General features: G+C 35.4%; 1 protein-coding gene across 1 annotated transcript; it reads left to right on the forward strand.

Moving 5' to 3' along the window:
• The first annotated feature begins 11519 nt into the window (after positions 1-11519).
• On the forward strand, positions 11520-11882 carry LOC136030804 (uncharacterized protein C05D11.13-like). Its single transcript, XM_065709852.1, has one exon. It carries the CDS (start codon positions 11520-11522, stop codon positions 11880-11882), a length of 363 nt encoding a protein of 120 aa, XP_065565924.1.
• Positions 11883-14020: the final 2138 nt, after the last annotated feature.

Consider the following 14020-nt stretch of genomic DNA (forward strand, 5'->3'; position numbering starts at 1 on the left):
CGACTTGCCGTAAAAAAAAAAACAATGGAAAACCTAATAGAGGCCAAAATCTTGACAGGGCCTTTTGAGGGTGAGGCTGTTCTTATTCCTCGCATTCCCATGATTCCAACGGATCTGCCTTTTCAATTTAAAAGATTGCAATTCCTAATTCGATTAGCATTTGCAATCACCATTAACAAAGCTCAAGGTCAATCATTAGAAAAATGTGGTATAGATCTTAATACTGATTGTTTTTCCCATGGACAATTGTACGTTGCATGTTCGAGGGTCGGTAAACCTGACAATCTATTTATATGTAGCGAGACAGCGAAGAATGTTGTATATTCGCAAGTTTTACGCAGTTAATTTGTATTGTATTTATCTATCTATCTATCTATATAAAAACGAGTTGTGTGTATGCATGTTTGTTTGTTTGTAAAAAGAGCGTTTGCATATGACGTCATTATTAGTACATAAGGCTTTGTATATGCAGAGACAATGGGAAAGCCAAGAATGTTGTATATTCGCAAGTTTTACGTAGTTTGAAACACATATATAAATCTATCTATATTCACAGGTGGGACACAGGGACACAACTACAATGGCACGTAACTAATAATGCGCGTAACGACTTACGCGCGCGGGGGGGCTTGGGGGGGCGCGAAGCGCCACCCCAACAGCTAGTATATATATATATATATATATATATATATATATATATATATATATATATATATATATATATATATATATATATATATATATATATATATATATATATATATACTAGCTGTTGGGGTGGCGCTTCGCGCCACCCCAACACCTAGTTGGTGGGGCGCTTCGCGCCCCCCCAAGCCCCCCCGCGCGCGTAAGTCGTTACGCGCCATATTAGTTACGCGCCATTGTAGTTGTGTCCCTGTGTCCCACCTGTGAATATAGATAGATTTATATATGTGTTTCAAACTACGTAAAAATTGCGAATATACAACATTCTTGGCTTTCCCATTGTCTGTCCATATACAAAGCCGTATGTACTAATAATGACGTCATATGCAAACGCTCTTTTTACAAACAAACAAACATGCATACACACAACTCGTTTTTATATAGATAGATAGATAGATAGATACAATACAAATTAACTACGTAAAACTTGTGAATATACAACAGTCTTCGCTGTCCCATTGTCTGTGCGTATAAATAGATTGTCAGGTTTACCGACCCTCAAAGATGCAACATACAATTGTACATTGGTAAAGCAATCTGTATTAAGATCTATACCGCATTTTTCTAGTGATTGCCCTTGAGCTTTGTTGATGGTGGTTGCAAATGCTAATCGAATTGGGAATTGCAATCTTTTAAATTGAAAAAGCAGATCCGTTGGAATCATGGGAATGCGAGGAATAAGAACAGCCTCACCCTCATAAGGCCCTGTCAAGATTGTGGCATCTATTAGGTTTTCCATTGTTTTTTTTTTACGGCAAGTCGCGTGCCATTGCAAAGCTTTGGTGGGTTGATATTTCTTAAAAGTATTATTGGTACGCCTATTTTTAGTTGTAGCAGGTGTGGTGGACACCCTGAAGGATCTATGGAATTTAAAAATTCAGATGGATAATTAACCGCTTCATTTGGTTCCAAAATACAAATTAACTGCGTAAAACTTGCGAATATACAACATTCTTCGCTGTCCAATTCTCGCTGCATATAAATAGATTGTCAGGTTTACCGACCCTCGAACATGCAACGTACAATTGTCCATGGGAAAAACAATCAGTATTAAGATCAATACCACATTTTTCTAATGATTGACCTTGAGCTTTGTTAATGGTGATTGCAAATGCTAATCGAATTGGGAATTGCAATCTTTTAAATTGAAAAGGCAGATCTGTTGGAATCATGGGAATGCGAGGAATAAGAACAGCCTCACCCTCAAAAGACCCTGTCAGGATTGTGGCCTCTATTAGGTTTTCCATTGTTTTTTTTACGGCAAGTCGAGTGCCATTGCAAAGCTTTGGTGGGTTTATATTTCTTAAAAGTATTATCGGTACGCCTATTTTTAGTTGTAGCACTTTTGGTGGAAACCCTGAAAGATCTATGGAATTTAAAAATTCAGATGGATAATTAACCACTTCATTTGGTTCCAAAACTGTGTCGACTGACTTGTAAAGGACTGCCTGGTCTTGAATCTTGGTCAAAACAATATTGTTGATTTCGTGGACGTCTATATTTTTGGGTGCGAGAATCGCTCTTTCACTTAGCCATTTATTATTTTTATAATTTTTTAGAATATTCGGAAATACTTTTTCAATCAATTCATTTTTGGACGTCACTAAATTACAGAAATCAGCAGGTAGTTGTATACGTCCTGAAATTGAGTCTACTGGGAGCTTTCCGTTTCCCATTGCCAGCAATTGATCTGAAAATGTTTGACCAGAGTCATCGTTTTGCAATCGGACACGCACATTTGTAGTTAATTTTAATGTTTTTACGTGTGCCCATAAATTAGAATTTTTCAGGCAAGCATTCATTTCGTCTGCAGGAGTTGATCTAGGTATTATAGGTAATGTTTGCCTGAAATCTCCCGCAAGCAATATTAAGGTGCTGCCAAAGGGTTTCGACTTCCCTCGCAAATCTTTCAAGCATTGATCCAGAGCCTCGAGCGATTTTTTGTGTGCCATTGTGCACTCATCCCAAATAATAAGTTTGCATTGCTGCAATACTTTACCCATCCCAGATGATTTGGAAATATTGCACGTGGGAGTTTCTGTAGAATGCAAGTTCAGAGGCAATTTCAAAGCGGAATGAGCAGTTCTTCCACCAGGCAGCAATGTTGCGGCTATTCCGGACGACGCAATTGCCAACGCTATATCATTTTTAGATCGAATTGATGCCAGAATCAGTTTTATCACAAACGTTTTACCAGTACCTCCTAGCGCATCCAAAAAGAAAATTTTTCCAACGTTGTTATCGACACAATGCATTATCGTATCATAAATGTCTTTTTGTTCCGACGTTAACTTGGAAATGTTATTTTGTACATACGACAATAGATCACTCGTACTGTAACTTTGTTCACGATCCAATTCTACACATGTCGAAACAGCAGCGATACGGTTAGGTGAAGGCATTCCCAAATCCTGAAGAGGTTTGTTTGCCATACTTATGCACAAATCTTCTATAACAACTAAAGTGTAGTTATAAATTTCTGATGTAAAATCAAAAGTCATGTCTGACGTCTCTAACTGTTATCGATGAAGTATATCTTCGGACATTTTTGACTTATATTTTTCCCATAACTCTGTAGGAGCTGATGGAGAGCAAGTTGTTAAAATGATGCCAAACAATGCACGAATTGGACTTGGGGTTGACGTTTCGCACGCGTCATTGATGCAGTTATCCCAGTGTTGGTCATTCTCCAATAAATTCAGAGCTTGGCATGCACTACGGTAAGTGTCATGTATAGTACCATTTACAGTCCTCAAATACTCAAAGGATGTCGGACCGGGTACATTCACCAAAAGCAGGCGTAGAAAGAAGCATTCATGTTGATTGGGGTGAACGGTGTAGAGTCTTCCTATCGTGGTATCTTTGAACATGGTAGGTTGGCCGTCGACTGACTTACCCTGTTTTCGACGTTCAAATACTTTATTTTTAGTATTCCACGTGTAATACGAAGGCACTTCAGTATACAGCAGTTTTTTTGCAAAAGAATTATTTTTGCAAAGCGAAAAAAAAGCTGTTAATGTTGTATCCGGTGGATTCAGGACTCTTTGTTGCACGTTGGTTTCCGTGAAATAAACACGTTGACCATTCTGTAAATGTACCGCTAAGTGAACAACAGCTGGACTACGTTCATGTATCGGAAATGAAAGAATTCGCCAAACTGCTTCATTACTGCTTATGTATCTTCCAGCCTGATATTCTACGATTTCATCGAAATCTTTGATTTCGGACTGCAAGCCAAAAACTGCCATGTCACTGCCTTTGTTGACGTATTTACATATGTATTTGATTGCCTTTACGGAGTTACAGTATTCAACGTTTATGTGTGCATTAAATGTTTTTGATAATAATGGGGAATATGGAACAACCCACTGGTTATCTACTTCGATGGTGGTACCGTTACGCTTCTTTATTATTGCTGTTTTACCGCCATCTTCAGTAGATCTTCTTCTATATTGTGGGTAACCATCATTGCCAGTAATTGTTTTGGGTACTAAAAGTCGAGGATATTGCTTTGTGCACCTTCCTTTGGCCATGCATGGTGAATTTTCGTTCAGTGCACCGCAAGGTCCATGTATCATATTTTTTACAATAATATCATGTAACCCCTTATCGACATTTTTATCAGGTACTAGCTGTTGGGGTGGCGCTTCGCGCCACCCCAACACCTAGTTGGTGGGGGCGCTTCGCGCCCCCCCCAAGCCCCCCCGCGCGCGTAAGTCGTTACGCGCCATAATAGTTACGCGCCATTGTAGTTGTGTCCCTATGTCCCACCTGTGAATATAGATAGATATATATATATATGGTTTTAACTACGTAAAACTTGCGAATATACAACATTCTTTGCTGTCCCATTGTCTTTGCATATAAATAGATTGTCAGGTTTACCGACTCTTGAACATGCAACATATAATGGTCCATGGGAAAACAATCTGTATTCAGATCTATACCTCATGATTCTAATGATTGCCCTTGAGCTTTGTTGATGGTGATTGCTAATCGACCATTCCCTGTCCCGGTGTCCCGGTCGTCATTTACATCCCCCTGTTTCCCCCGGTGTCCCCGTTGTAGTTGTGTCCCTGTGTCCCGGTCGTCATTTATATTCCCTGTGTCCCGGGTCCCGGTCGTCATTTGTATCCCGGTGTCCCGGTCTGTATATACATTCGTTTTTTAGTTTTGTTTTTCTCCTTTATTTTTTTCCTTTTTTTTCTTTTTTAGCTTATTTAGATTTTTAGATTTTTTAGTTTTTTTATTAGTTTTTAGTTTTTTTTTCTTTTTAGTTTTTTTGTCCCGGTCGTCATTTATATCCCCCTGTTTCCCCCGGTGTCCCCGTTGTAGTTGTGTCCCTGTGTCCCGGTCGTCATTTATATTCCCTGTATCCCGGTCGTCATTTGTATCCCGGTGTACCGGTCTGTATATACATTCGTTTTTTAGTTTTGTTTTTCTCCTTTATTTTTTTAGTTGTGTCCCTGTGTCCCGGTCGTCATTTATATTCCCTGTGTCCCGGGTCCCGGTCGTCATTTGTATCCCGGTGTCCCGGTCTGTATATACATTCGTTTTTTAGTTTTGTTTTTCTCCTTTATTTTTTTCCTTTTTTTTCTTTTTTAGCTTATTTAGATTTTTAGATTTTTTAGTTTTTTTATTAGTTTTTAGTTTTTTTTTTCTTTTTAGTTTTTTTGTCCCGGTCGTCATTTATATCCCCCTGTTTCCCCCGGTGTCCCCGTTGTAGTTGTGTCCCTGTGTCCCGGTCGTCATTTATATTCCCTGTATCCCGGTCGTCATTTGTATCCCGGTGTACCGGTTTGTATATACATTCGTTTTTTAGTTTTGTTTTTCTCCTTTATTTTTTTCCTTTTTTTTTCTTTTTTAGTTTATTTAGATTTTTAGATTTTTTAGTTTTTTTATTAGTTTTTAGTTTTTTTTTCTTTTTAGTTTTTTTGTAGTTTTTACCTTCTTTTTAGTTTTGTTAATTTTTTTTTTACTTATGTCCTGGTCGTCATTTATACTCCCTGTGTCCCGGTGCTTTGTTGATTGCTAATCGAACATTCCTTTTGTCCTGGTCGCTTTCTCTTTGAGTGTCGTCATTTATTTTTTTCTTTTTTAGTTCTTTTAGTTTTTACCTTTTTTAGTTTTTTTAGGTTTTTAGATGAAAATTTTTTTTTAGTTTTTTCCTTTTTTTCTTTTTAGTTTTTTATTGGTTTTTACCTTTATGTTAGCTTATTTTTCAGTTTTTTCCTTTTTTTTTAGTTTTTTTTATTTTTTATTTTTTTTTAGTTTTTTACCTTTTTTTAGTTTTTTTAGTTTTTTTAGTTTTTTAGCTTTTTTAGCTTTTTTTATTAGTTTTTAGTTTTTTTGTAGTTTTTGCCTTTTTTTAGTTTTTTCAGTTTTTTTTTTAGTTTTTTATTGGTTTTTACCTTTATTTTAGCTTATTTTTCAGTTTTTTCCTTTTTTTTAGTTTTTTTTTAGTTTTTAGTTTTTTTAGTTTTTTACCTTTTTTTAGTTTTTTTAGTTTTTTTAGTTTTTTAGCTTTTTTATTTTTTTTATTAGTTTTTAGTTTTTTTGTAGTTTTTGCCTTTTTTTTATTTTTTTTAGTTTTTTAGCTTTTTTATTAGTTTTTAGTTTTTTTTGTAGTTTTTGCCTTTTTTTAGTTTTTTAGTTTTTTAGCTTTTTTATTTTTTTTATTAGTTTTTAGTTTTTTTTGTAGTTTTTGCCTTTTTTTAGTTTTTTCAGTTTTGACGTCACCTGATCCAGTTTTTTCAGGTGACGTCACCTGATCCACGATCCACAGATCCACAGACAACTTATTTTTATATATATAGATAGTTTTTTTTTTTTACTTATGTCCTGGTCGTCATTTATACTCCCTGTGTCCCGGTGCTTTGTTGATTGCTAATCGAACATTCCTTTTGTCCTGGTCGCTTTCTCTTTGAGTGTCGTCATTTATTAGTTTTTTCCTTTTTTTCTTTTTAGTTTTTTACCCCAACACCTATAGTTTTTATTGGTTTTTACCTTTATGTTAGCTTATTTTTCAGTTTTTTCCTTTTTTTTTAGTTTTTTTTTATTTTTATTTTTTTTAGTTTTTTACCTTTTTTTAGTTTTTTTAGTTTTTTTAGTTTTTTTGTAGTTTTTGCCTTTTTTTAGTTTTTTCAGTTTTTTTTTAGTTTTTTATTGGTTTTTACCTTTATTTTAGCTTATTTTTCAGTTTTTTCCTTTTTTTAGTTTTTTTTAGTTTTTAGTTTTTTTAGTTTTTTACCTTTTTTTAGTTTTTTTAGTTTTTTTAGTTTTTTAGCTTTTTTATTTTTTTATTAGTTTTTAGTTTTTTTGTAGTTTTTGCCTTTTTTTTAGTTTTTTTAGTTTTTTAGCTTTTTTATTAGTTTTTAGTTTTTTTTGTAGTTTTTGCCTTTTTTTAGTTTGACAACTTATTTTTATATATATAGATAGTTTTTTTTTTACTTATGTCCTGGTCGTCATTTATACTCCCTGTGTCCCGGTGCTTTGTTGATTGCTAATCGAACATTCCTTTTGTCCTGGTCGCTTTCTCTTTGAGTGTCGTCATTTATTAGTTTTTTCCTTTTTTTCTTTTTAGTTTTTTATTGGTTTTTACCTTTATTTTAGCTTATTTTTCAGTTTTTTCCTTTTTTTAGTTTTTTTTATTTTTTATTTTTTTTAGTTTTTTACCTTTTTTTAGTTTTTTTAGTTTTTTTAGTTTTTTAGCTTTTTTACTTTTTTTATTAGTTTTTAGTTTTTTTTGTAGTTTTTGCCTTTTTTTAGTTTTTTCAGTTTTTTTTAGTTTTTTATTGGTTTTTACCTTTATAGTTTTTTTAGTTTTTTAGCTTTTTTATTTTTTTTATTAGTTTTTAGTTTTTTTTGTAGTTTTTGCCTTTTTTTAGTTTTTTCAGTTTTGACGTCACCTGATCCAGTTTTTTCAGGTGACGTCACCTGACACATCCATCCACACATCCACAGACAGACAACTTATTTTTATATATATAGATTTCAGCGGAAATCACATCATCAATTTCGTTTGAAGTAATTTTTTTATGTAGCCAGATTAGTATATGTGCGTGTGGCAAACCTCGTTTTTGCCATTCATCTCGCAAATGAATGTATTGTTCAGAGCGGAGCTTGGTCTGATTCAGGCGGATATATAGCAAACGTTCGGATTCAATTTTAGCATACATATCCACGACAAATTGGTGAAACAATTCACGGCATTTTAAAATATAATTTTCTTCATCCTGCCGAATCATTAGTCTATAGGAATAATAATGCATTGCACTGCATTTCTTATTCATTTCTTTGTTAGTGGCTGGATTCATCAATTTAATATTAAAGTGATAGCCGTCGGCTCCATCCCAAAAAATGATAGGATATTGTAGGGCATCGTAGCATCGATGAGTTTCAGCAATTCTTAACAACTGAGCGTTTCGCTTATGTAGAATAATATCTCGAGGTAAAAACTGATCACCGACCATAACGATTGCCACTTCGTCGATAGTCGGAGCATTGTATCTACGCACATGTTGGCCAGGAGGCGTTTTGTCAGCGGAAATAACAATTTTATGAGTATCAGTAGGCATCAAATCGATAGCTGTTTTGAACAGACGCACTAAATTATTATTTTCGTGGAAAAGATGTTGCAATTGGGAAACGATTGTCCTTTCAACGTTGGGAGAAATTTCGCAACGTGCATTCAATTCAGAATTTCTATCACTGATGAAGTACAATTGTAAAAATTTATGATTCTCGCCTGAGAATGGTAGAAGGGACCCTGCTTTATGATAAATTTGCCCTTTTACTTTGAAAGTAGACATAAATTGATCTGGATTTTCGATTTGGGCTCCAAACGACGTCATTTGGAAACATGAGTTGTATTGTCTGATTTTTGACAAAAAACGCTTAGATTCTGACGAAGTTCCAGTAAGGAAAGTCTTCAATGGCTCTGGTGGTGCAGCCAATAGAGGAAGTTTAACTTTTCCTGAGGCGCAACACATTCCCATTGTTTCACCATTGAATTTCAAGGCCTTGCAATAGGGACAAATTTTAGACATTGTCCCGATTTGAACACATCTACTCAAGCTATAATCATCGACTGGGTTGTACCTGAATGCCAGGCGATAACTTTCAGATAGCTCTGATTCCTCGGCACGCTTTCTTTTCTTACTTTCTCTATCAGCAGCAAGCCTGATTTCTTGCTGTTCTTGTAATTCCTCGGCACGCTTTCTTTTCTTACTTTCTCTATCAGCAGCAAGCCTGATTTCTTGCTGTTCTTGTGATTCCTCGGCACGCTTTCTTTTCTTACTTTCTCTTTCAGCAGCAAGCCTGATTTCTTGCTGTTCTTGTAATTCCTCGGCACGCCTTCTTTTTTCACATTCTCTTTTAGCAGCAAGTCTGCTTCTGCGTTGCTCTGGTAGTTCCTCGGCATGCTTTCTGTTCTTTCTTTCTCTATCAGCCTCAAGCCTGTTTCCCTGCTGGTCTTTTGATTCCTCGGCACGCCTTCTTTTTTCACTTTCTCTTTTAGCAGCAAGTCTGCTTCTGCGTTGCTCTGGTAGTTCCTCGGCATGCTTTCTGTTCTTTCTTTCTCTATCAGCCTCAAGCCTGTTTCCCTGCTGGTCTTTTGATTCCTCGGCACGCCTTCTTTTTTCACTTTCTCTTTTAGCAGCAAGTCTGCTTTCGCGTTGCTCTGGTAGTTCCTCGGCACGCTTTCTTTTCTGACTTTCTCTATCAGCAGCAAGTTTTTTGGCATAGACTCTTTGAGCATCTTCATCAGTCATTGTAAACTTAAACATTAATAGATTTCAACGCGAACATATGTCTTATATAACTTGAATGACGTCACCTTCAAAGCAAAAATGACGGCTATTAATTTCATGACGTCAGCCGAAACATGACGTCACCTGATCCACAGATCCACAGACCCACAGACAGACAGACAACTTATTTTTATATATATAGATATATATATATACTAGCTGTTGGGGTGGCGCTTCGCGCCACCCCAACACCTAGTTGGTGGGGGCGCTTCGCGCCCCCCCCAAGCCCCCCCGCGCGCGTAAGTCGTTACGCGCCATAATAGTTACGCGCCATTGTAGTTGTGTCCCTATGTCCCACCTGTGAATATAGATATATATATATATATATATGGTTTTAACTACGTAAAACTTGCGAATATACAACATTCTTTGCTGTCCCATTGTCTTTGCATATAAATAGATTGTCAGGTTATCCCCCTGTTTCCCCCGGTGTCCCCGTTGTAGTTGTGTCCCTGTGTCCCGGTCGTCATTTATATTCCCTGTGTCCCGCGTCCCGGTCATCATTTGTATCCCGGTGTCCCGGTCTGTATATACATTCGTTTTTTAGTTTTGTTTTTCTCCTTTATTTTTTTCCTTTTTTTTTCTTTTTTAGCTTATTTAGATTTTTAGATTTTTTAGTTTTTTTTATTAGTTTTTAGTTTTTATTTCTTTTTAGTTTTTTTGTCCCGGTCGTCATTTATATCCCCCTGTTTCCCCCGGTGTCCCCGTTGTAGTTGTGTCCCTGTGTCCCGGTCGTTATTTATATTCCCTGTGTCCCGGTCGTCATTTGTATCCCGGTGTACCGGTCTGTATATACATTCGTTTTTTAGTTTTGTTTTTCTCCTTTATTTTTTTCCTTTTTTTTTCTTTTTTAGTTTATTTAGATTTTTAGATTTTTTAGTTTTTTTATTAGTTTTTAGTTTTTTTTTCTTTTTAGTTTTTTTGTAGTTTTTACCTTCTTTTTAGTTTTGTTAATTTTTTTTTTTACTTGTGTCCTGGTCGTCATTTATACTCCCTGTGTCCCGGTGCTTTGTTGATTGCTAATCGAACATTCCTTTTGTCCTGGTCGCTTTCTCTTTGAGTGTCGTCATTTATTTTTTTCTTTTTTAGTTCTTTTAGTTTTTACCTTTTTTAGTTTTTTTTTAGTTTTTAGTTTTTTTAGTTTTTTACCTTTTTTTAGTTTTTTTAGTTTTTTAGCTTTTTTATTTTTTTTATTAGTTTTTAGTTTTTTTGTAGTTTTTGCCTTTTTTTTTAGTTTTTTGTCCTGGTCGCTTTCTCTTTGAGTGTCGTCATTTATTAGTTTTTTCCTTTTTTTTTTAGTTTTTTATTGGTTTTTACCTTTATTTTAGCTTATTTTTCAGTTTTTTCCTTTTTTTTATTTTTTTTTTATTTTTTATTTTTTTTAGTTTTTTACCTTTTTTTAGTTTTTTTAGTTTTTTTAGTTTTTTAGCTTTTTTACTTTTTTTATTAGTTTTTAGTTTTTTTTTGTAGTTTTTGCCTTTTTTTAGTTTTTTCAGTTTTTTTTTTAGTTTTTTATTGGTTTTTACCTTTATAGTTTTTTTAGTTTTTTAGCTTTTTTATTTTTTTTATTAGTTTTTAGTTTTTTTTTGTAGTTTTTGCCTTTTTTTAGTTTTTTCAGTTTTGACGTCACCTAATCCAGTTTTTTCAGGTGACGTCACCTGACACATCCATCCACACATCCATCCATCCATCCATCCACAGACAACTTATTTTTATATATATAGATATATATATATATATATATATATATATATATATATATATATATATATATATAAAATGTATGTATTTTTGTATGTTTGACGACTGACGTCATTGTAAGGATTGATCATTATGACGTCATGTATGTATTTTGTATGTTTGTAAATGACGACATTATAAGTTGACGTCATTATAAGTATATAAGGCTTGCGATTCAAAGATAATATTTAGAATAAATCCGACAATAGCAGAAGAAACAGCCGAGGAATCAAATCGTGCAAGACTTTTGGAATAAATCTTACAATGGCAGAAGAAACAGCCGAGGAAGTGGCTCAAAGACATAATGCCAAATGGCTTGTGGCTAAAAGAGGAAGTAAGAAAAGAAAACGTACCGAGGAATCCCAAGAACAACGGGAAAACAGGCTTGCGGCTCAAAGAGAAATTACCAAAAAAAATCGTGCCGAGGAATCACAAGAGCAACGTGAAAACAGACTTGCGGCTCAAAGAGAAATTACTAAAACAAAACGTGCCCAGGAATCACTAGAGCAACATGAACACAGGCTTGCGGCTCAAAGAAAAATTACCGAAAAACATCATGCCGAGGAATCACAAAAACAACGTGAAAACAGGCTCGCGGCTCAAATGAGGAATCCCAAGAACACGTGAAAATTATCGCCTGACTTGAGATGGTAGGTTGGCCGTCGACTTACTTACCTTGTTTTCGACGTTTTAATACTTTATTTTTAGTATTCCACGTGTAATACGAAGGCACTTTAGTATACAACAGTTTCTTTTTGCCAAAGAATCATTTTTGCACAGCCAAAAGAAAGCAGTTAACTTTGTATCCGGTGGATTCAGGGCTCTTTGTTGCGCGTTCGATTCCGAAAAATAAACGCGTTGACCATTCTGTAAATGTACCGCTAAGTGAACAACAGCTGGACTACGTTCATGTATCGGAAATGAAAGAATTTGCCAAACAGCTGCATTACTGCTTATGTATCTTCCAGCCTGATATTGTACGATTTCGTCCATATCTTTGATTTCGGACTGCAAGCCAAAAACTGCCATGTCACTGCCTTTGTTGACGTATTTAGATATGTATTTGATTGCCTTTACGGAGTTACAGTATTCAACGTTTATGTGTGCATTAAATGTTTTTGATAATAATGGGGAATATGGAACAACCCACTGGTTATCTACTTCGATGGTGGTACTGTTACGCTTCTTTATTATTGCTGTTTTACCGCCATCTTCAGTAGATCTTCTTCTATATTGTGGGTAACAATCATTGCCAGTAATTGTGTTTGATACTAAAAGTCGAGGAAATTGCTTTGTGCACCTTCCTTTAGCCATGCATGGTGAATTTTCATTCAGTGCACCGCAAGGTCCATGTATGATATTTTTTACAACAATATCATATAACCCCTTATCGACATTTTCATCAGGTATTTCAGCGGAAATCATATCATCAATTTCGTTAGAAGTAAATTTACAATGTAGCCAGATTAGTATATGTGCGTGTGGCAAACCTTGTTTTTGCCATTCCACTGAGTACATCCAGCATCGCACTGACCCAAACACTTCAAGTTTTACTATGTAGTTTATCAGTGATTTCAACTTTTGCCGGAAGACACGGGCCGTACTGTCATGCCTATGAACCGCCGATTGTCCTTGAAGTAAAAGCTGCAGTATCTCGTCCCAAGATTGATTACATGTAAATGTAATAAATAAATCTGGACGACCATAGAGACAAACATACGCAATAGCATCTTGAGCATATTCATGCATATGACGGGGACTGCCAGCATATGACGAAGGTAAAATTGTTAATCTTCCAACGTTTGTGGTATTACCGTCATTTATAACTGCATCTCGCAAATGAATGCATTGTTCAGAGCGGAGCTTGGCCTGATTCAGGCGGATATATAGCAAACATTCTGATTCAATTTTAGCATACATATCAACGACGTATTGGTGAAACAATTCACGGCATTTTAAAATATAATTTTCTTCATCCTGCCGAATCATTAGTCTATAGGAATAATAATGCATTGCACTGAATTTCTTATTCTTTTCTTTGTTAGTGGCTGGATTCATCAATTTAATATTAAAGTGATAGCCGTCGGCTCCATCCCAAAAAATGATAGGATATTGTAGGGCATCGTAGCATCGATGAGTTTCAGCAATTCTTAACAACTGAGCGTTTCGCTTATGAAGAATAATATCTGGAGGAAAAAACTGATCACCGACCATAACGATTGCCACTTCGTCGATAGTTGGAGCATTGTATCTACGCACATGTTGGCCAGGAGGCGTTTTGCCAGCGGAAATAACAATTTTATGCGTATCAGTAGGCATCAAATCGATGGCTGTTTTGAACAGACGCACTAAATTATTATTTTCGTGGAAAAGATGTTGCAATTGGGAAACGATTGTCCTTTCAACGTTGAGAGAAATTTCGCAACGTGCATTCAATTCAGAATTTCTATCACTGATGAAGTACAATTGTAAAAATTTATGATTCTCGCCTGAGAATGGTAGAAGGGACCCTGCTCTATGATAAATTTGCCCTTTTACTTTGAAAGTAGACATAAATTGATCTGGATTTTCGATTTGGGCTCCAAACGACGTCATTTGGAAACATGAGTTGTATTTTCTGATTTGTGACAAAAAACGCTTAGATTCTGACGTAGTTCCAGTAAGGAAAGTCTTCAATGGCTCTGGTGGTGTAGCCAACAGAGGAAGTTTAACTTTTCCTGAGGCGCAACACATTCCCATTGTTTCACCATTGAATTTCAAGGCCT

The sequence above is a fragment of the Artemia franciscana genome, chromosome 9, assembly GCF_032884065.1.
Source record: "Artemia franciscana chromosome 9, ASM3288406v1, whole genome shotgun sequence".
In the NCBI taxonomy this organism is placed as follows: Eukaryota; Metazoa; Arthropoda; class Branchiopoda; order Anostraca; family Artemiidae; genus Artemia; species Artemia franciscana.

Bases quoted from the DNA above. Each gene is read 5' to 3' on its own strand.
- LOC136030804 (XM_065709852.1), top strand. From the start codon at position 11,520: ATGGCAGAAGAAACAGCCGAGGAAGTGGCTCAAAGACATAATGCCAAA.